The sequence below is a fragment of the Carcharhinus amblyrhynchos genome, unplaced genomic scaffold (assembly GCF_965287045.1).
Source record: "Carcharhinus amblyrhynchos unplaced genomic scaffold, sCarAmb.v2.hapA chromosome_322, whole genome shotgun sequence".
Lineage (NCBI taxonomy): Eukaryota > Metazoa > Chordata > Chondrichthyes > Carcharhiniformes > Carcharhinidae > Carcharhinus > Carcharhinus amblyrhynchos.
The window spans coordinates 7,846-29,060 of record NW_027650062.1 but is presented as its reverse complement, the minus strand read 5'-3'; the positions used below and the strand labels follow the sequence as shown (position 1 = coordinate 29,060).

The following is a 21,215-nucleotide window of genomic DNA, read 5'->3' as shown; positions in this document are numbered from 1 at the left end:
CAGTGCGGCGCTCCCTCAGCACCGACCCTCCCTCGGCACTAACCCTCCCACAGTGCGGCGCTCCCTCGGCACTGACCCTCCCACAGTGCGGCGCTCCCTCGGCACTGACCCTCCCACAGTGCGGCGCTCCCTCGGCACTGACCCTCCCACAGTGCGGCGCTCCCTCGGCACTGACCCTCCCACAGTGCGGCGCTCCCTCAGCACCGACCCTCCCACAGTGCGGCGCTCCCTCAGCACTAACCCTCCCACAGTGCGGCGCTCCCTCAGCACTGACCCCCCAACAGTGCGGCGCTCCCTCAGCACCGACCCTCCCACAGTGCGGCGCTCCCTCAGCACTGACCCCCCAACAGTGCGGCGCTCCCTCAGCACCGACCCTCCCACAGTGCGGCGCTCCCTCGGCACTAACCCTCCCACAGTGCGGCGCTCCCTCAGCACTGACCCTCCCACAGTGCGGCGCTCCCTCAGCACCGACCCTCCCACAGTGCGGCGCTCCCTCAGCACTGACCCCCCAACAGTGCGGCGCTCCCTCAGCACCGACCCTCCCACAGTGCGGCGCTCCCTCAGCACTGACCCTCCCACAGTGCGGCGCTCCCTCAGCACTGACCCTCCCACAGTGCGGCGCTCCCTCAGCACTGACCCTCCCTCAGCGCGGCGCTCCCTCAGCACTGACCCTCCCGCAGTGCGGCGGGGGGAGAATGTGGGCGTCACTGTGCTGGGGGCTCTGAGTTCTCCACCCTCCGCCCTCCTGGGGGTGAAGAGCAGCCTCTGTCCTGAGGGCGCGTGCGCTGACCCTTACCTCTCGCAGACGCGGACAGTCCAGGCAGCGATGATCCACAGGGAGATACTGAAGACTAGGAGAACAGTACCAGGACAGATGGTCATGAGGGTCTTCATGACGAAACGTGTGTTGAAGTTGATCTTGTTGAGTGCCCCGATGCTCCTCGAGGAGGCGTCCGTGAAGAGCTTGCTGTGAAGGAGCATGACTCGGGCAATGAGGTAGAGACGGAGGAACATGGGGATGGAGAGGATGATGTCCACATCAGCCCAGGTCTCAGACAGTGTGTAGGAGAATGCTAAGCGGGCCTTCCAGTGGAAGGTGTAGCGTCCGGGGACTGGGTGGATGGCGCACACTACCATCTCCAAGCTGATGAAGAAAATCCGCTCGTAGGTCATAGCGATCCTCCAATCATCAGCACCATTGTCAATCATGAAAAGCTGCAAGACAGGACAAGAGTTATACTAATCCCGAGCAAATCACTGGCCTGGCCTCAGTGCTGAACCTATCTACAGTTCGATTCATTCATGAAAAGACTTCATTCTAAGATGGGCGGCACAGTGCTTAGCACCGCTACCTCACAGCGCCAGGGACCTGGGTTCGATTCTGGCCTCCGCTCACTGTCTGTGTGGAGTCTGCACATTCTCTCTGTGTCTGCGTGGGTTTCCTCCCACAGTCCAAAGATGTGCCGGTTAGGGTGGATTGGCTGTGCTAAATTGCTCCTTAGTGTCCAAAGATGTGTAGGTTAGGGTGGATTGGCCGTGCTAAATTGTCTCTTAGTGTCCAAAGATGTGTAGGTTAGGGTGGATTGGCCGTGCTAAATTGTCTCTTAGTGTTGGGGGAACTAGCTGGGGTAAATGCATGGGGATAGGGCCTGGGTGGGCTTGTTGTTGGTACAGACTTGATGGGCTGAATGGCCTCCTCCTGCACTGCAGGGAGCTGGAGGATGGTGGATCACAGGTTTCTGTGGCCAGACACTATTGATCTTTGCACTCTGTCGGAAATTTGTTTTTCCTGAATATTTAACTTGACATTTAGCGATAGATTTTCATTTGTTTGAAGCAGGTTTGTGGCGTTCTCCATACGCCAGCGGTTGGCACCAGGGAGATGATGCAGCTGATGGTCTGATCCTCAAGGGACATGAATTAACTCAAATCCAGTTCAAAGAGGATCACAGATGAAGCAGGGGGTGCTGCTTGAAGCAGATAAGGGATGTCAACAGCAGCTGAGAAGGGGGACAAAAGGCAGGGCAAGGGACATGGAGCGAGGCAGCAGGTTGGCAAAGCAGAGAGAGCGAGAGACAGAGAACGAGGGGGAAAAGAGAGAGGAGGAAACAGGCAGAGAATAGAGGAGAGAGAGAGTGAGAGGCAAAGAACGAGAGGGAAAAGAGGAGGAAACAGGCAGAGAATAGAGAGAGAGAGAGAGAGAACGAGAGGGAAAAGAGGAGGAAACAGGCCACTAATGTAGGAGAGAGAGAGAGAGAGGCAAAGAAGAGGAAGAAACGGGCAGAGGATAGAGAGAGAGAGAGAGAGACTGAGAGGCAAAGGAGAGAGGAAGAAACGGGCAGAGAATAGAGAGAGAGAGAGTGAGAGGCAAAGAACAAGAGGGAAAAGAGAGACGGGAGGAAACAGGCCGCTAATGTAGGAGAGAGAGAGAGAGGAAAGGTTCAGTTTATTTATTAGTGTCACAAATCGGCTTACGTTAACACTGCAATGAAGTTACTGTGAAAATCCCCGAGTCGCTGCACTCCTGTTCAGGTACACTGAGGGAGAATTTAGCACGTCTTTCAGACTGTGGGAAAAAACCGGAGTACCCGGAGGAAACCCACGCAGACACGGGGAGAAGGCGCAGTCTCCACACAGACAGTGACCCAAGCCGGGAATCAAACCCGGATCCCTGGCGCTGTGAGGCAGCAGTGCTAACCCACTGTGCGAATGATAGAGAGAGAGAGAGAGAGAAATGGGACATAGAGAATCATAGAATCCCTACAGTGCAGAAGGAGACCCTTCGGCCCATTGAGTCTGCACTGACCACAATCCCACTCAGGCCTGATTCCCATAACCCCAAGTATTTGCCCTCACTAGTCCCCCGACATTAAGGGGCCATTCAGCACGGCCAATCCCCCTAACTTGCACATCTTTGGACACGAAGGGACAATTTAGCATGGCCAATCCACCTAACCTGCACATCTTTGGACACTAGGGGCCATTCAGCACAGCCAATCCCCCTACCTTGCACATCTTTGGACACTGAGGGGCAATTTAGCATGGCCAATCCACCCTAACCTGCACATCTTTGGACACTAGGGACAATTTAGCATGGCCAATCCCCCTAACCCGCACATCTTTGGACACTGAGGGGCAATTTAGCACGGCCAATCCCCCTAACTTGCACATGTTTGGACACTAGGGGCAATTTAGCATGGCCAATCCCCCTAACCCGCACATCTTTGGACACCGAGGGGCAATTTAGCATGGCCAATCCACCCAACCTACACATCTTTGGACACTAAGAGGCAATTTAGCATGGCCAATCCACCCTAACCTGCACATTTTTGGACATTAAGGGACAATTTAGCATGGCCAATCCACCTAACCTGCACATCTTTGGACACTAAGAGGCAATTCAGCATGGCCAATCCGCCCGAACCGACACATCTTTGGACACGAAGGGGCAATTTAGCATGGCCAATCCACCCAACCTACACATCTTTGGACACTAAGAGGCAATTTAGCATGGCCAATCCACCCTAACCTGCACATTTTTGGACATTAAGGGACAATTTAGCATGGCCAATCCACCTAACCTGCACATCTTTGGACACTAAGAGGCAATTCAGCATGGCCAATCCACCCGAACCGACACATCTTTGGACACGAAGGGGCAATTTAGCATGGCCAATCCATCTAACCTGCCAATGTTTGGACATGAAGGGGCAACTTAGATTGGTCAAGCCACATAACCTGCACATCTTTGGACACTAAGGGACAATTTAGCATGGCCAATCCACCCTAACCTACACATCTTTGGATACTAAGGGGCAATTCAGCATGGCCAATCCACCTAACCTACACATCTTTGGATACTAAGGGGCAATTCAGCATGGCCAATCCACCCTAACCTACACATCTTTGGATACTAAGGGGCAATTCAGCATGGCCAATCCACCCTAACCTACACATCTTTGGACACTAAGGGGCAATTTAGCATGGCCAATCCACCTAACCTGCCAATGTTTGGACATGAAGGGGCAATTTAGCATGGCCAATCCACCCTAACCTGCACATCTTTGGACTTTGGGAGGAAACTGGAGCACTCAGAGGAAACCCACGCAGACACGGGGAGAACATGCAAACTCCACACGGACAGTGACCCAAGCCGGGAATTGAACCTGGGTCCCTGGCACTGTGAGGCAGCAGCGCTAACCCACTGTGCCACCCATAACAAGACAGGAAAACGCGACATCAAAAATGGTCAGGAGAGAGAGAGAGAGTTAACAGGAAAAGAGAAGAGAGCAGCAAAGAGAAGTGGTGAGAGAGAGAAAAAGAGTGAGAGAAGTGGATGGGGGAGTGGGGTGGGGGAGTGGGATGTCGAGAATGAGATAAAGGAATGGAGTGGCGGGAGGGAGGGGAGGGGATGGAAATGGAGTTAGATAGTGAGTAAGGAATGGAGGGGGAGAGAGAGGATTGGAGAGACGACGAGAGAGAGATGGAGAAAGGATAGAGAAATGGCGAGGGGGAAAGAGAGAGATGTAGAGAGAGAGGGAGGCACAGCGAGAGACAGCAACAATTCTGTGAGCGTGGAGCAGCGCAGTGTGCTATCCCTGTTGCCTGGGAGACAGCATCACAATCCAATCGGATCTAATTAGCTTCCTGGTAACGGCCGTTGAGGGCTACAGACACAATGAAGGGCAGCTCCTTCTCAACGCTCGCTCCACACCATTTCCCCAGTGCTGCCACTCGATTTGAGTTTAAACAGGTCAATCGGGGGATGGAAATGGAGATTTATTTTTAGCCCCGCGCCCTCCCGGAGTTAGGAGCAGACACACATTCCCAGGCGCACCCCCACCACCCCAGGCTGCCATTTCTGATCCGTTCCTGAGCTGTTTTGACCGTGACTCAGTGGCTGCGCAAACACTTGCTGAGGGAATGATGCACTCACTCCAACAATAAGTCAAAGGGGGTAGGGAGTGGAGGGGAGGCAAGAGGCGGCACCCAGCAAAGCTTCTTTCTCCAGAAGTAACGTCAGGACATGTGACAGCCAATTTGTTCACAGCAAGCACACTGGCAGCGTTGACTCAAGATTCTCTTAAGGTTAACGTGCAGGTTCAGGCAGCAGTGAGGAAGGAAAATGCAATGTTAGCATTCATATCGAGAGGGCTAGAATACAAGAGCAGGGATGGACTTCTGAGGCTGTATAAGGCTCTGGTCAGACCCCATTTGGAGAATTGTGAGCAGTTTTGGGCCCCGTATCTAAGGAAGGATGTGCCAGCCTTGGAAAGGGTCCAGAGGAGGTTCACAAGAATGATCCCTGGAATGAAGAGCTTGTCGAATGAGGAATGGGTTGAGGACTCTGGGTCTGTACTCATTGGAGTTTAGAAGGATGAGGGGGATCTTATTGAAACTTACAGGATACTGCGAGGCCCTGGATAGAGTGGACGTGGAGAGGATGTTTCCACTAGTAGGGAAAACTAGAACCAGAGGGCACAACCTCAGGCTAAAGGGACGATCCTTTAAAACAGAGATGAGGAGGAATTTCTTCAGCCAGAGAGTGGGGAATCTGTGGAACTCTTTGTCGCAGAGGAGGCCGGGTCACTGAGTGTCTTTAAGACAGAGATAGATAGGTTCCTGATTAATAAGGGGATCGGGGTTATGGGGAAAAGGCAGGAGAATGGGGGATGGGGAAAATATCAGCCATGATTGAATGGGGGAGCAGACTCGATGGGCCGAGTGGCCTCATTCTGCTCCTATGTCTTATGGTCTGGTGGTCTTCCCTGCCACATCTCATGAAAGAACAAAGGAGGGTGAAACTTCAAAGATAACAAAAAATATTCGAGTGGTTTCCAGCTCAATGTAGAGTCATTCCTCGAGGTGCCATCTTGAGACCTCCTGCCTCCACCAGCCCCTACTCCCCCACCATTGGTCACTTAACACATCCAACTGCACTTTGACCCATACCCGCAGCCAATCGGAAAGCACACAAACTCTTTCCAACCCCATTGGATAATTCTTGACTGCCAACCCACCCATCCATGTCCAATAGATCAACAGGAACAGGGGGAGGCTTCGGCTGAGTGATCTTATCGCTAGACTCTTAATCCAGAGACTCAGCTAATGTTCTGGGGAACCCGGGTTCGAATCCCGCCACAGCAGAGGGTGGAATTTGAATTCAATAAAAAATATCTGGAATTAAGAATCTTCTGATGACCCATTGTTGGAAAAACCCATCTGGTTCACTAATATTATAAATTTATTGATCAGTGTCACAAGCTGGGTGATTGGAAATCGGATGAACGGGTATTAGTCACAAGTTCCTTTACTAGTCACAAGTTGAGTTACATTAACACTGCAATGAAGTTACTGTGAAAATCCCGTCGTCACCACACTGCTGGTCGGGTACACTGAGGGAGAATTTAGCACGGCCAATGCACCCTAACCAGCACGTCTTTCAGACTGTGGGAGGAAACCGGAGCACCCGGAGGAAACCCACACAGACACGGGGAGAACGTGCAGACTCCGCACAGACAGTGTCCCGAGGCGGGGACTTGAACCCAGATCCCTGGCACCCGGAGGCAGCAGTGCTAACCCACTGTGCCACCCATTCTGCACCCTCCCCTTTCCTTCTCCATGAACGGGGGTGCTTTGTCCGATGGCTGGAGTCAAGTCAAAGGGGTCAAGAAGAGACTTCAGAGTCTGAAAAAGGGTAAATTAAAGTTTGCAAACAAGTCATTACTCCCACAAATTCCTTCCAACGACCCTTGTTTCCACCCTGGTGTGTATGTTTGCTTGTAGGACTGCGTCAGAGAATAATATTTTTTAATTCCTGGGGGTTTGGAGGTTCTGTAACCCCGGGCAATTCACATTTAAGAGTCATCTGCACTCAGCCTGGGCAGTTTGCAAGAAGAAAACAATCTTTCGAGCAGAAGCAGCCTGTTAGTTTTAGCTGGGTGAAGCTCCAATCTCCATCGCAGCTACAAAATCCACAAAAACTCGGCAGCATCTGTGCTCTGGAAGGGAAGAGTTAGGGTTGTCATGGCTACCGAGCGCTGGAAACCAATCGAGCCAGCAATTATTGCCACTTGGGGGGGGAGAAAAATATAGATCACGCTGAGCACCGCTCTGTGCCAACACACTGATTTACAGACTCAATCTCTGACCCAACACAGGGACAAATATCCCTCTATCTGTCCCCCACAGACCCACGGGCGAAACAGACAGGCAGAATTGGACACTTTCCCCAGGTACAGAGCGGGGAGGTGCCCGTTACCACCCGCTGTCAGTTCTGTCACAGCGGGGAAGGCGCCCATCCCTGAGCCACACTTAAAAGGCCGTCAAATCCCTCCATTGCCCAAAGCAGTACTGAGGGAGCGCCGCACTGTGGGAGGGTCGGTGCTGAGGGAGCGCCGCACTGTGGGAGGGTCGGTGCTGAGGGAGCGCCGCACTGTGGGAGGGTCGGTGCTGAGGGAGCGCCGCACTGTGGGAGGGTCGGTGCTGAGGGAGCGCCGCACTGTGGGAGGGTCGGCGCCGAGGGAGCGCCGCACTGTGGGAGGGTCGGTGCCGAGGGAGCGCCGCACTGTGGGAGGGTCGGTGCCGAGGGAGCGCCGCACTGTGGGAGGGTCGGTGCTGAGGGAGCGCCGCACTGTGGGAGGGTCGGTGCTGAGGGAGCGCCGCACTGTGGGAAGGTCGGTGCTGAGGGAGCGCCGCACTGTGGGAGGGTCGGTGCCGAGGGAGCGCCGCACTGTGGGAAGGTCGGTGCTGAGGGAGCGCCGCACTGTGGGAGGGTCGGTGCCGAGGGAGCACCACACTGTGGGAGGGTCGGTGCTGAGGGAGCGCCGCACTGTGGGAGGGTCCGTGCTGAGGGAGCACCACACTGTGGGAGGGTCCGTGCTGAGGGAGCGCCGCACTGCGGGGGGGTCGGTGCTGAGGGAGTGCCGCACTGTGGGAGGGTCCGTGCTGAGGGAGCACCACACTGTGGGAGGGTCTGTGCTGAGGGAGCACCACACTGTGGGAGGGTCTGTGCTGAGGGAGCACCACACTGTGGGAGGGTCCGTGCTGAGGGAGCGCCACACTGCGGGGGGGTCGGTGCTGAGGGAGCGCCGCACTGTGGGAGGGTCGGTGCTGAGGGAGGGGCTGGTATTTAACAGTACTGTCATTAGCAATCTGCAGAGCCGGGGTAATTCTCCGGTGAGCCAGCTTTGAATTCCAGCGTGGCAGATGGTCTGATTCAATAAAAATCTGCAATTAAAAATCTGCTGATAAGGATGAAGCCATTAGAGATTTATTATATTACAGACAAGTCTTGTTCTGTCCTCTCAGGATCCCACGCGCTGTTATGCAAGAGGCCAGAGAGTGCTCTCTCCTTTCCCTTGGGGGGCCCCCACATCTATCCTTCAACCAACATCGCTCAGAATTGATGATCTGGTCATTGCTGGCCATGGGATCGTGCTGTGCACAAATTAACTGCTGCCTTTCCTACACTGCCACACCTCCAAAGTGTTTCGTTGGCTGCAAAGTGCAGTGGATCATCCCAAGGTTATGAAAGATCTGCAAAAAATGTAAATTATTTCTCTTTGAGCCCTCCTTCTGCCGTTGGTCTCAGCATCTGCCAAGCAGGAGATGGAGACACAGATACTTTGGATATGTTAGTCAAGAGGCTGAGAATTCTAGCCCACCCCCCCCACTTTCCGCCACAAAGCCTGTCCACGTCTACAAGGACACAAGTCAGGAGTGTGATGGAACACTCCCCACTTGCCTGGATGAGTGCAGCTCCAACAACACTCGAGAAGCTCGACACCATCCAGGACAAAGCAGCCCCGCTCGATCGACACGCTAACCACAAACACTCACTCCCTCCACCACCCACACAGCCATGTGGGACAACATAGTGGCACAGTGGTGAGCACTGCCTGCCTCATAGCTCCAGGGACCCAGGTTCAATTCCTGGCTTGGGTCACTGTCTGTGCAGAGTCTGCACATTCTCCCCATGTCTGCGTGGGTTTCCTCCAAGGGCTCCGGTTTCCTCCCACAATCCGAAAGATGTGCAGGTTATGGGGACTGGTCGTGCTAAATTGTCCCTTAGTGTCCAAAGATGTGCAGATTAGGGTGGATTGGCCGTGCTAAATTGCCCCTCAGTGTCCAAAGATGTGCAGGTTAGGTGGAATGGCCATGCTAAATTGTCCCTTATGTACCGTGAGGCTAAAGGGATTAATGGGATAAATATGTGGGGTGATGGGGATAGGGACAGGGTGGGATTGTTGTTAGTGTAGACTCAATGGGCTAAATGGCCTTGTTCTGCACTGTCGGAATTCTATTTTTCTACCTACACGATGCCCCGCAGCAACTCACCAAGGCTCCTTCAACAGCACCTTCCAAACCCGCCACCTCTACCACCTGGAAGGACAAAGGGGAGAGGGCAGCAGACACATGGGGAACACCCCCACCTGCAAGTTCCCCCTCCGAGCCCCTCACACCACCCTGACTTGGAAATATATCGGCCGTTCCTTCCCTGTGGCTGGGGTCAATATCTCCATTTGTCGGAGAGATTGGAATCCGAGGGGCAACAACCCAAAGTAAAGGGACCAAAACAGAGATGAGGAGGAATTTCTTCAGCCAGAGAGTGGGGAATCTGTGGAACTCTTTGCCGCAGAGGAGGCCGGGTCACCGAGTGTCTTTAAGACAGAGATAGATAGGTTCCTGATTAATAAGGGGATCGGGGGTTATGGGGAAAAGGCAGGAGAATGGGGGATGAGAAAAATATCAGCCATGATTGAATGGGGGAGCAGACTCGATGGGCCGAGTGGCCCAATTCTGCCCTGTTTTCTTATGAGCTAATATCGTGTAACCCATGCCCCCACTACAGGTATGCAGCAGGCCAGATGGATCTACAAGAAGGTGATGGAACATCAAAGCATCAGGCAACCAGTGCTGCCCTTGTACCGAGAATGAACGCACAAAATACTCTCTTTGTACAATGCTTTCAAACTCTGTGATCCCCCAGAACTCCAATCAATCAACACAGTGAGAGGACCAGAGACCCACACATGCCTCTCAGCAAGGCGACCAAGGACAGACATTCGTCAATAAACAGCAAATTGGAACAAAAACACTCTTCCCAGCAGCGACTGGAATCAGAACAGGCAATTTCAGCATTGCAGCACACGACCCCTCGCATCAGCTACTTCAGGGTAAGGATCACTCACTGTGTAACTATAAATGGTGTAACTCTAACAAGTCTCACAACACCAGGTTAAAGTCCAACAGGTTTATTTGGTAGCAAAAGCTACGAGCTTTCAGAGCGCTGCACCTTCATCAGGTAAGTGGGATTTCTGTCCACAAACATGTCCCTGTTTGTGTACAGAACTCCCACTCACCTGATGAAGGTGCAGCGCTCTGAAAGCTCGTAGCTTTTGCTACCAAATAAACCTGTTGGACTTTAACCTGGTGTTGTGAGACTTCTTAGAGTGTTTCCCCCAGTCCAACGCCAGCATCTCCACATCATAACTGTCAGAACTGCCGACTGAGCTATGATCACTAATGAGGCAAACAGGCTAACACCAAGGTTGTGGTTTATCACAGGGCTTTCAGGACAAGGGTCCCACGGACCATCTGGGAGAGAGGCTGATCATTGAGAGTTGAATAGGACAGTGGAGAGGGAGCTTTACTCTGTATCTAACCCTGTGCTGTCCCTGTCCTGGGAGTGTTTGATGGGGGGACAGTGTAGAGGGAGCTTTACTCTGTATCAAACCCCGTGCTGTACCTGTCCTGGGAGTGTTTGATGGGGGGACAGTGTAGAGGGAGCTTTACTCTGTATCTAACCCCGTGCTGTACCTGTCCTGGGAGTGTTTGATGGGGGACAGTGTAGAGGGAGCTTTACTCTGTATCTAACCCCGTGCTGTACCTGTCCTGGGAGTGTTTGATGGGGGGGACAGTGTAGAGGGAGCTTTACTCTGTATCTAACCCCGTGCTGTCCCTGTCCTGGGAGTGTTTGATGGGGGGACAGTGTAGAGGGAGCTTTACTCTGTATCTAACCCCGTGCTGTACCTGTCCTGGGAATGTTTGATGGAGTAAAAGGCCGGGGTGGGAGAGAGTTGTAATTCCAGGACAGGTCCAGGTTGGAGAGTTTATTAATCTCCTGAGCTAGACCCTCATCTCTCTTTGGAGTAGAGAAAGTTTGAAGTTGCCTTGGGGTGGGTGATAGTCCTCAGTAATATCAGTGTTCACAGTTAATCTAGAAGAGGAACATTTTAATATTTAATCTCTTTCTCCTCTGTTCCTGTAAGTGAAAATATTTTATTAATGGAATAATAAGTGTTCTTCAATTGATCATATTTTTGGCACAGTTCTGGTCACATAATCCTCGTGGAAGAATTCAGTGCCCTTGAGGTGCCTGAAGATGATTCCACGTGACAAGAATTGCAGATCTGAGGGAACCGTTAAACTGTTGGATTTGTTTTTATGCCAGCTGGTAAACTTTGATATTCAAGGGCGTATAGGGAAAATTCTTTGATATTTCCTTAATCCGTCTGTCATTCCCATGCTTCCAGAGTGTGGGTGACACAGTGGGTTAGCACTGCTGTCTCACAGCGCCAGGGACCCGGGTTCGATTCCCAGCAGCACGGTGACACAGTGGGTTAGCACTGCTGTCTCACAGCGCCAGGGACCCGGGTTCGATTCCCAACAGCACGGTGACACAGTGGGTTAGCACTGCTGTCTCACAGCGCCAGGGACCCGGGTTCGATTCCCAGCAGCACGGTGACACAGTGGGTTAGCACTGCTGCCTCACAGCACCAGGGACCCGGGTTCGATTCCCAGCAACACGGTGACACAGTGGGTTAGCACTGCTGTCTCACAGCGCCAGGGACCCGGGTTCGATTCCCAGCAGCACGGTGACACGGTGGGTTAGCACTGCTGTCTCACAGCGCCAGGGACCCGGGTTCGATTCCCAGCAGCACGGTGACACAGTGGGTTAGCACTGATGTCTCACAGCGCCAGGGACCCGGGTTCGACTCCCAGCTTGGGTCACCGTCTGCGTCAAGTTTGCACGTTCTCCCCCTGTGTCTGTGTGTGGGTTTCCTCCGGGTGCTCCAGTTTCCTCCCACAGTCTGAATGAAGTGCAGGTTAGGGTGGATTGGCCGTGCTAAATTCTCCCTCAGTGTAACCCAAACTGGTACCAGATTCGCCATGCTGAATAGGGAATGGACTGTGCTAAATTGCTCCTTCGTGTTAGGGGGGTTCCGGGGGGATTAGTAGGGTAAATGTGGGGGATTACAAGGGTGGGGCCAGGGCAGGATTGTTGTCAGTGCAGGCTCGATGGGCCTGTAGGCATTCCATTGTCACCTTCTCTCTCTCGCTCTCTCTCTCACCCACCCCATCCCAGTCTCGCTCTCTCTCTCTCTCTCAATCCTTCTCTGATCAATTTCTCACTGGGGGAGGCGATGGCCCAGTGGTATTATTGCGAGACTATTAATCCAGAAACTCAGCTAACGTTCCGGGTTCAAATCCCCCCACAGCAGATGAATTCAATAAAAAATGTCTGGAATTAAGAATCTACTGATGACCCATTGTCGGAAAAACCCATCTGGTTCCCTTTAGGGAAGGAAATCTGCCATCCTTACCCCGGTCTGGCCTACACGTGACTCCAGAGCCACAGCAACGTGGTTGACTCTCAACTGCCCCTCCAAGGGGCAACTAGGGATGAACAATAAATGCTGGCCCAGCCAGCGACACCCATGTACCACGAGTTAATAAAAAATTTCAGCTTCTATCTCTGTCCCCAGATCCTGTTGAGGTCATGTACCGACCGACTCAAGAACAGCTTCTTCCCTGCTGCTGTCAGACTTTTGAATGGACCCACCTCGCATTAAGCTGACACAAAAACAGAAAGTGCTGGACAGCCTCAGCGGGTCTGACAGCACCTGTGGAGAGAGAATAGAGCCAGCGTTTCGAGCCTGGGTGGTCCTTTATCGGAGCTGAAAAAGAGTCACCCAGACTCGAAACGCTGGCTCTATTCTCTCTCCACAGATGCTGTCAGACCTGCTGAGATTGTCCAGCATTTTCTGTTTCTGTTTCAGATTCCAGCACTTGCAGTGTTTTGCATTTACATATTAAGTTGATCTTTCTCTACACCCTCGCTGTGACTGTAACACTACATTCTGTACTCTCTCCTTTCCTTCGCTATGAACGGTATGCTTTGTCTGTATAGTGCTCAAGAAACAATACTTTTCATTGTATCCCGATACATGTGACAATAATAAATCAAATCAAATGTTATTTCGAATCTTTTTCACACTCTTTAACCTGCAACTCTCTCCGAAGGGCTAAGAATTTGTTTGGACGAGTGTAAATTCTCATTCTGTGGAGTTGTGCTTCCGGAACACTTGTCCGAATTTTCCAACCTGCCCCCGGCAGGCTCCGGAAGGTCGTTTTAAACAACCGGACGGTGTACACGGCGCTCCCGTGTACCCCTGGAGTTTGTGTGCAGGGTTGTACACGTGCCTTTGGCACTGCGGGTTTGTCAGGGTGGGGGGAGAGGGGAGGGGGGAGAGGGGAGAGGGGAGAGGGGTTTCCCAGCGGGAACGTTCAGCTCATTCCCAGCCGGAGCAGCAGGCCGGCGATCGACGAGATGGGTCTTTCCCGCTACCTGTCAGAAAGCAGTGTCGCTGAGGCTTCACAGGGACGCTGAGGGGACATGACCCTGGAGCCTGGTCGAGGACAGCCGAGGGGGTATTGTGGACTCTGCCACAATCAGGGTTATTAATAGCTGCCGGAGCGGGACAGGAGCTCCCTGTTTATCAGGGAGGCCGGGACCCTGACAGCTTCCCACTGAGACCACCTGTCGCTTTACTTAGCAAGGGCCACAATCAAAGCAGAGCGTCTTTGGAACCACTTCCCCCTCTCTCAGCTCTCCCCCCTCCGTACCACCCCTCCCCACGCAACACCCCTCCCCCGGACCACCCCTCCCCACGCAACACCCCTCCCCACGCAACACCCCTCCCCCTGGACCACCCCTCCCCCAGACCACCCCTCCCCCAGGACCACCCCTCCCCCAGGACCACCCCTCCCCCAGGACCACCCCTCCCCCAGGACCACCCCTCCCCACGGACCACCCCTCCCCCAGGACCACCCCTCCCCCAGGACCACCCCTCCCCCAGACCACCCCTCCCCACGCAACACCCCTCCCCACGGCCCACCCCTCTCCCAGTACTACCCCTCCCCCTGTACCACCCCTCCCCATGCAACACCACCCGCCCCCCCCACCAGGACCACCCCTCCCCCAGGACCGCCCCTCCCCCAGGACCGCCCCTCCCCCGGACCGCCCCTCCCCCCGGACTGCCCCTCCCCCCGGACCGCCCCTCCCCATGCAACACCCCTGCCCCAGTACCACCCCTCCCCACGCAACACCCCTCCCCCCGGACCACCCCTCTCCCAGTACCACCCCTCCCCATGCAACACCCCCCCCACCAGGTCCACCCCTCCCTCTGGACCACCCCTCTCCCAGTACCACCCCTCCCCATGCAACACCCCCCCCACCAGGTCCACCCCTCCCTCTGGACCACCCCTCTCCCAGTACTACCCCTCCCCCAGTACCACCCCTCCCCACACAACACCCCTCCCCCAGGACCACCCCTCCCCACGCAACACCCCTCCCCCAGGACCACCCCCCCCCCACGCACCACCCCTCCCCCACGCAACACCCCTCCCCCACGCAACACCCCTCCCCCACGCAACACCCCTCCCCCACGCAACACCCCTCCCACAGGACCATCCCTCTCCCAGTACTACCCCTCCCCATGCAACACCCCTCCCCCAGGACCACCCCTCCCCACAGGACCATCCCTCCTCCAGGACCACCCCTCTCCCAGTACTACCCCTCCTCCCCACCGCAACACCCCTCCCCTAGAACCACCCCTCCCCCAGCAACACCCCTCCCCACCTCCGTACTGTGACAGCATGACAGAGTATCTTTAACCATCATCTCTGCCCTCGGCTGCGTGCCCCCTAACTCACACCCAAGTCCCCTCCATCCATCGGAGGTACTTTCTCAGAAGACTAAGGAAATTTGGCATGTCCGCTACGACTCTCACTAACTTTTACAGATGCCCCACAGAAAGCATTCTTTCTGGTTGTATCACAGCTTGGTCTGGGCTCCTGCTCTGCCCAAGACCACAAGGAACTACAAAAGGGTCATGAATGTAGCCCAATCCATCACACAAACCAGCCTCCCATCCATTGACTCTGTCTACACTTCCCGCTGCCTCGGGGAAAAGCAGCCGGCATAATTAAGGACCCCCCCCCCCCACGCACCCCGGACATTCTCTCTTCCACCTTCTTCCGTCAGGAAAAAGATGCAGAAGTCTGAGGTCCCGTACCGACCGACTCAAGAACAGCTTCTTCCCTGCTGCTGTCAGACTTTTGAAAGTTGATCTTTCTCTACACCCTCGCTGTGACTGTAACACTACATTCTGCACCCTCTCCTTTCCTTCTCTATGAATGGTATGCACAGCGGCTGGAACTGCTGTCTCAGTGCCAGGAACACAAGTTCAATTCTGGTCTCGGGTCACTGTCTGTGTGGAGTCTGCATGTTCTCCCGGTGTCTGCATTGATTTCCTCCAGGTGCTCCCGGTTTCCTCCCACAGTCCGAAAGATGTGCAGGTTTGGTGGATTGGCCGTGTTAAATTGTCCCTTAGTGTCCAAAAGTTCCGGGTTGGGTAAATTGGCCATGGTAAATGTGTGTGGATACAGGGATAAGGGGAGTGCCTGGGTACGATACTGTGTCAGATCATCGGCGCAGACCTGATGGGCCGAATGGCCTCCTCTGCACAGTTGGGATTCCATGGCGATTGGGGGCGGGATTTTACAGCCTTGCTTGACCCAAGACCGTAAAGTCACACCCACGGTGATCAGACCTTCCCGTTGTCCTGGCTCTGATTCCCATGGCCAGCGGGGGAATTCCAGTTAACGAGGCAAAAGGGACTAATGATTTTTTATTCATCCCTCGGACATGGGTGTCGCTGGCTGGTCCAGCATTTATTACCCATCCTTAGTTGCCCCTTGGAGGGGCAGTTGAGAGTCAACCACACTGCTGTCTCTCTGGAGTCACATGTAGGCCAGACCGGGGTAAGGACGGCAGATTTCCTTCCCTAAAGGGAACCAGATGGGTTTTTCCGACAATGGGTCATCAATAGATTCTTAATTCCAGATATTTTTTATTGGATTCCAGTTCCACCATCTGCCGTGGGCAGGATTCGAACCCGGGTCCCCCAGAACATTAGCTGAGTTTCTGGATTAATTGTCTAGTGATAATACCACTGGGCCATCAATTCCCCTGTTAAACTAGGTTGCTGGATAGTAGGAAGGGGATGGGCTGAAAGGCCTGGACCCTCGCTGCAATCTTGCTCACAGGATGAAGGAGAGCAGGAACTGTAACCGGCTCCTTCCTGTAATGGGAGGATGGAAACCTGCCAACCTACCTCCCTTCAAACCAAACCCCAGGAAGATGCCACCTCGCCAACATCCTGGAAACAAAGGCCAGCTCGAGTGAGCGGAGTCAACAAAGAGAGCAGAGACTGTGTTCCTTCCGGACTGTTCCAGCTCATCACTGGTTCGCCTGACAACCTATTTTGATCTTGGCTTCCTATCAGTCAAAGCCAGTGAGATCCCTGTTCCAACCTTCTCTCTCTCGATTCTCGGCCACACTCACACTTTGGCACTGCCACGTTCCGAGGGGCTGGAGCATCACCCTCTGCAGTGACAAAAATGTCAGAGGTGCTGTCCTGGGAATGTTTGATGGGGGCTCTGTAGCACCCCATCACACATGCCCAGGACAGGCACAGCTTGGGGTTAGATACAGAGTAAAGCTCCCTCTACACTGTCCCCATCACACATGCCCAGGACAGGTACAGCTTGGGGTTAGATACAGAGTAAAGCTCCATCTACACTGTCCCCCCTATCAAACACTCCCAGGACAGGCACAGCTTGGGGTTAGATACAGAGTAAAGCTCCATCTACACTGTCCCCCCTATCAAACACTCCCAGGACAGGTACAGCAGGGGGTTAGATACAGAGTAAAGCTCCCTCTACACTGTCCCCATCACACATGCCCAGGACAGGCACAGCTTGGGGTTAGATACAGAGTAAAGCTCCATCTACACTGTCCCCCCCATCAAACACTCCCAGGACAGGTACAGCACAGGGTTAGATACAGAGTAAAGCTCCCTCTACACTGTCCCCATCAAACACTCCCAGGACAGGTACAGCACGGGGTTAGATACAGAGTAAAGCTCCCTCTACACTGTCCCCCCCATCAAACACTCCCAGGACAGGTACAGCACGGGGTTAGATACAGAGTAAAGCTCCCTCTACACTGTCCCCCCCATCAAACACTCCCAGGACAGGTACAGCACAGGGTTAGATACAGAGTAAAGCTCCCTCTACACTGTCCCCCCCATCAAACACTCCCAGGACAGGTACAGCACGGGGTTAGATACAGAGTAAAGCTCCCTCTACACTGTCCCCCCCATCAAACACTCCCAGGACAGGGACAGCACGGGGTTAGATACAGAGTAAAGCTCCCTCTACACTGTCCCCCATCAAACACTCCCAGGACAGGTACAGCACGGGGTTAGATACAGAGTAAAGCTCCCTCTGCACTGTCCCCCCCATCAAACACGCCCAGGACAGGGACAGCATGGGGTTAGATACAGAGTAAATTTTACATGCTAAATTGCCCCTTAGTGTCAGGGGGATGAGCTCAGGTAAATATGTGTGTCTGTGGGGATAGGGCCTGCATGGGATTGTGCTTGGTGCAGTCTCGATGGGCCGAATGGCCTCCTTCTACACTGTAGGGTTCTTTGATTGCATGAAATAGGGAGGTTTGAAAGTGGGGTAGACAGGTACACGAGGGGAGGGTATCTCAGCTAATATCGGAACCTAAGGGGGGAAAGCTGGGTGATTGGAAGCGGGGTGAATGGGCTGGAGATATCAGTCACAGGTTCATTTACTGGTCACCAGTAGGCTGACATTAACACTGCAATGAAGTTGTTGTGAAAATCCCCCAGTCGCCACACTCCTGTTCGGGTACACCGAGGGAGAATTTAGCACGGTCAATGCACCCTAACCAGCACGTCTTTTGGACTGTGGGAGGAAACCGGAGCACCCGGAGGAAACCCACACAGACACAGGGAGAATGTGCAGTCTCCATGCAGACAGTGACCCGAGGCCAGGAATCGAACCTGGGTCCCTGGCACTGTGAGGCAGCAGTGCCAACCCACCGTGCCGCCCCCTTGGAGGGAAGCTGAGGCCCCTGGGTGGGGGGAGAATCCTTGCCAGAAGTTTGACCCGGTGAGCTGAGGGAAGGGAGGGAAGTGGGGTCTATGGGGTGTGAGGGAGCAGGGCTGGGGTGTGAGGGAGCAGGGCTGGGGTGTGAGGGAGCAGGGCTGGGGTGTGAGGGAGCAGGGCTGGGGTGTGAGGGAGCAGGGCTGGGCTCCTCGCACTGGCTGCGTACCTGGATCTCCCTGGCGTGGTAGGCGATGATGAGTCCTAGTAGGATGAAGGTGGAGAGGCTGATAAGGCATTTCAGAGCGAGCGAGTACATGGAGCCCTGAGAAACAAGAGGAAAAGGCAGTGAGATATCCAACACGGTCAGAGCAGATCACAGCGCGGCACTCAGCTAACGGAGTCTACACATCCCCTTCGAACCCCTGTACACCGTACCCAGGCCCACGTAAAGCCCACCCATCCCCGTGCAAACCCCGCCCGGCCCCGCGCTCACCCCGCCCAGGCCCGCATAAACCCCGCCCGGCCCTGCGCTCACCCCGCCCGGCCCCGCGCGCACCCTGCCCGGCCCCGCGCGCACCCCGCCCGGCCCCGCGCGCACCCCGCCCGGCCCCGCATAAACCCTGCCCGGCCCCGCGCTCACCCCGCCCAGCCCCGCGCGCACCCCGCCCAGGCCCATGCACACTCACACACACACGAAGAATAAAGAAAATTCCAGCACAGGAACAGGCCCTTCGGCCCCTCAAAGCCTGCACCGACCATGCTGCCCCAACTGAACTAAACCCCCTACCCTTCCGGGGACCAGATCCCTCTATTCCCATCCTATTCATGGATTTGTCCAGACGCCCCTTAAAACTCACTATCGTATCCGCTTCCACTCCCTCCCCCCGCAGCGGGTTCCAGGCACCCACCACCCTCTGTGTAAAAACACTTGCCTTATAAGATTTAAACCAATATCTGGATTGGATGAGAATATAGGAGGCATGGTTGGTAAGTTTGCAGATGACACCAAGATTGGTGGTATAGTGGACAGTGAAGAAAGTTATCTCCAATTGCAATGGGATCTCGATCAACTGGGCCAGTGGGCTGATGAATGGCAGATGGAGTTTAATTTAGATAAATGCAAGGTGATGCGTTTTGGTCGATTGATCCAGGGCAGGACTTACTCAGTTAATGGTAGGGCACTGGGGAGAGTTACAGAACAAAGAGATCTAGGGGTACAGGTTCATAGCCCCTTGAAAGTGGAGTCACAGGTGGACAGAGTGGTGAAGAAGGCATTCGGCATGCTTGGTTTCATCGGTCAGAACATTGAATACAGGAGTTGGGATCCAGTCATGTTGAAGTTGTACAAGACATTGGTAAGGCCACACTTGGAATACTGTGCACAGTTCTGGTCACCCTATTATAGAAAGGATATTATTAAACTAGAAAGAGTGCAGAAAAGATTTACTAGGATGCTACCGGGACTTGATGGATTGAGTTATAAGGAGAGGCTGGATAGACTGGGACTTTTTCCTCTGGAGTGTAGGAGGCTGAGGGGTGATCTTATAGAGGTCTATAAAATAATGAGGGGCACAGATCAGCTAGATAGTCAATATCTTTTCCCAAAGGTAGGGGAGTCTATAACTAGAGGGCAGAGGTTTAATGTGAGAGGGGAGAGATACAAAAGGGTCCAGAGGGGCAATTTTCTCACACAGAGGGTACTGAGTGTCTGGAACGAGCTGCCAGAGGCAGTAGTAGAGATGGGTACAATTTTGTCTTTTAAAAAGAATTTAGTCAGTTACATGGGTACGAAGGGGATAGAGGGATATGGGCCAAATGCGGGCAACTGGGATTAGCTTAGGGGTTCAATAGAAAAAGGGCAGCATGGACAAGTTGGGCCTAAGGGCCTGTTTCCATGCTGTAAACCTCGATGACTTTATGACCTCCTAGTAATTGACTCTTCCATCCTGGGGAAAAAGCTTCTGACTATCCACTCTGTCCATGCCCCTCATAATCTTGTAGACTTCTATCAGGTCGCCCCTCAACCTCCGTTGCTCCAGTGAAAACAAACCAAGTTTCTCCAACATCTCCTCATAGCTAATGCCCTCCATACCAGGGCAACATCCTGGTAAATCTTTTCTGTACCCTCTCCAAAACCTCCACATCTGGTAGTGTGGCGACCAGAATTGAACACTATATTCCAAGTGCGGCCTGACTGAGGTTCTATAAAGCTGCAACATGACTTGTCAATTTTTAAACTCAGTGCCCCAGCCGATGAAGGCAAGCATTGCTGTATGCCTTCTTGACTACCTTCTCCACCTGCATTGCCACTTTCAGTGACCTGTGTACCTGTACACCCAGATCCCTCTGCCTACCAATATTCTTAAGGGTTCTGCCATTTACTGTATATTTCCTATCTGTATTAGACCTTCCAAAACGCATTACCTCACATTTGTCCGGATTAAACTCCATCTGCCATCTCTCCGCCCAACTCTCCAACTGATCTATATCCTGCTGTATCCTCTGATGGTCCTCAGCGCTATCTGCAAATCCACTAAATCTTTGTGTCGTCTGCAAGCTTATTAATCAATCTCATTACATTTTCCTTCAAATCATTTATATATATTACAAACAGCAAAGGTCCCAGCACTGATCCCTCAGGAACACCACTTGTCACAGCCCTCCATTCAGAAACACACCCTTCCACTGCTACCCTCTGTGACCAAACCAGTTTAGTATCCACTTTGCCAGCTCACCTCTGATCCCGTACGACTTCACCTTCTGCACCAGTCGGCCATGAGGGACCTTGTCAAAGGCCTTACTGAAGTCCATGTACACAACATCCACCGCCCTTCCCTCAACCATCCTCGTAACTTCTTCAAAAAACTCCATCAAGTTCACGAGACATGACCTCCCCTTCACAAAACCATGTTGCCTCTCACTAATACGTCCACTTATTTCCAAGT

At 53.6% G+C, this 21,215-nt stretch overlaps 1 protein-coding gene across 1 annotated transcript in view; it reads right to left on the bottom strand.

Moving 5' to 3' along the window:
- LOC145339094 (small conductance calcium-activated potassium channel protein 3-like) overlaps nucleotides 1–18,592 on the bottom strand; it is a 67,772-nt gene extending 49,180 nt beyond the window's left edge. Inside the window, exons 1-2 of the mRNA XM_080183524.1 lie at nucleotides 18,497–18,592; nucleotides 797–1,215 (exon numbers count right to left, since the gene is read on the bottom strand). Of these exons, the coding sequence (XP_080039650.1) occupies nucleotides 797–1,215; nucleotides 18,497–18,586 (509 nt within the window). The 5' untranslated portion in view covers nucleotides 18,587–18,592. The remainder of the gene's footprint in view (nucleotides 1–796; nucleotides 1,216–18,496) is intronic.
- Between the last annotated feature and the right edge of the window lie 2,623 nt (nucleotides 18,593–21,215).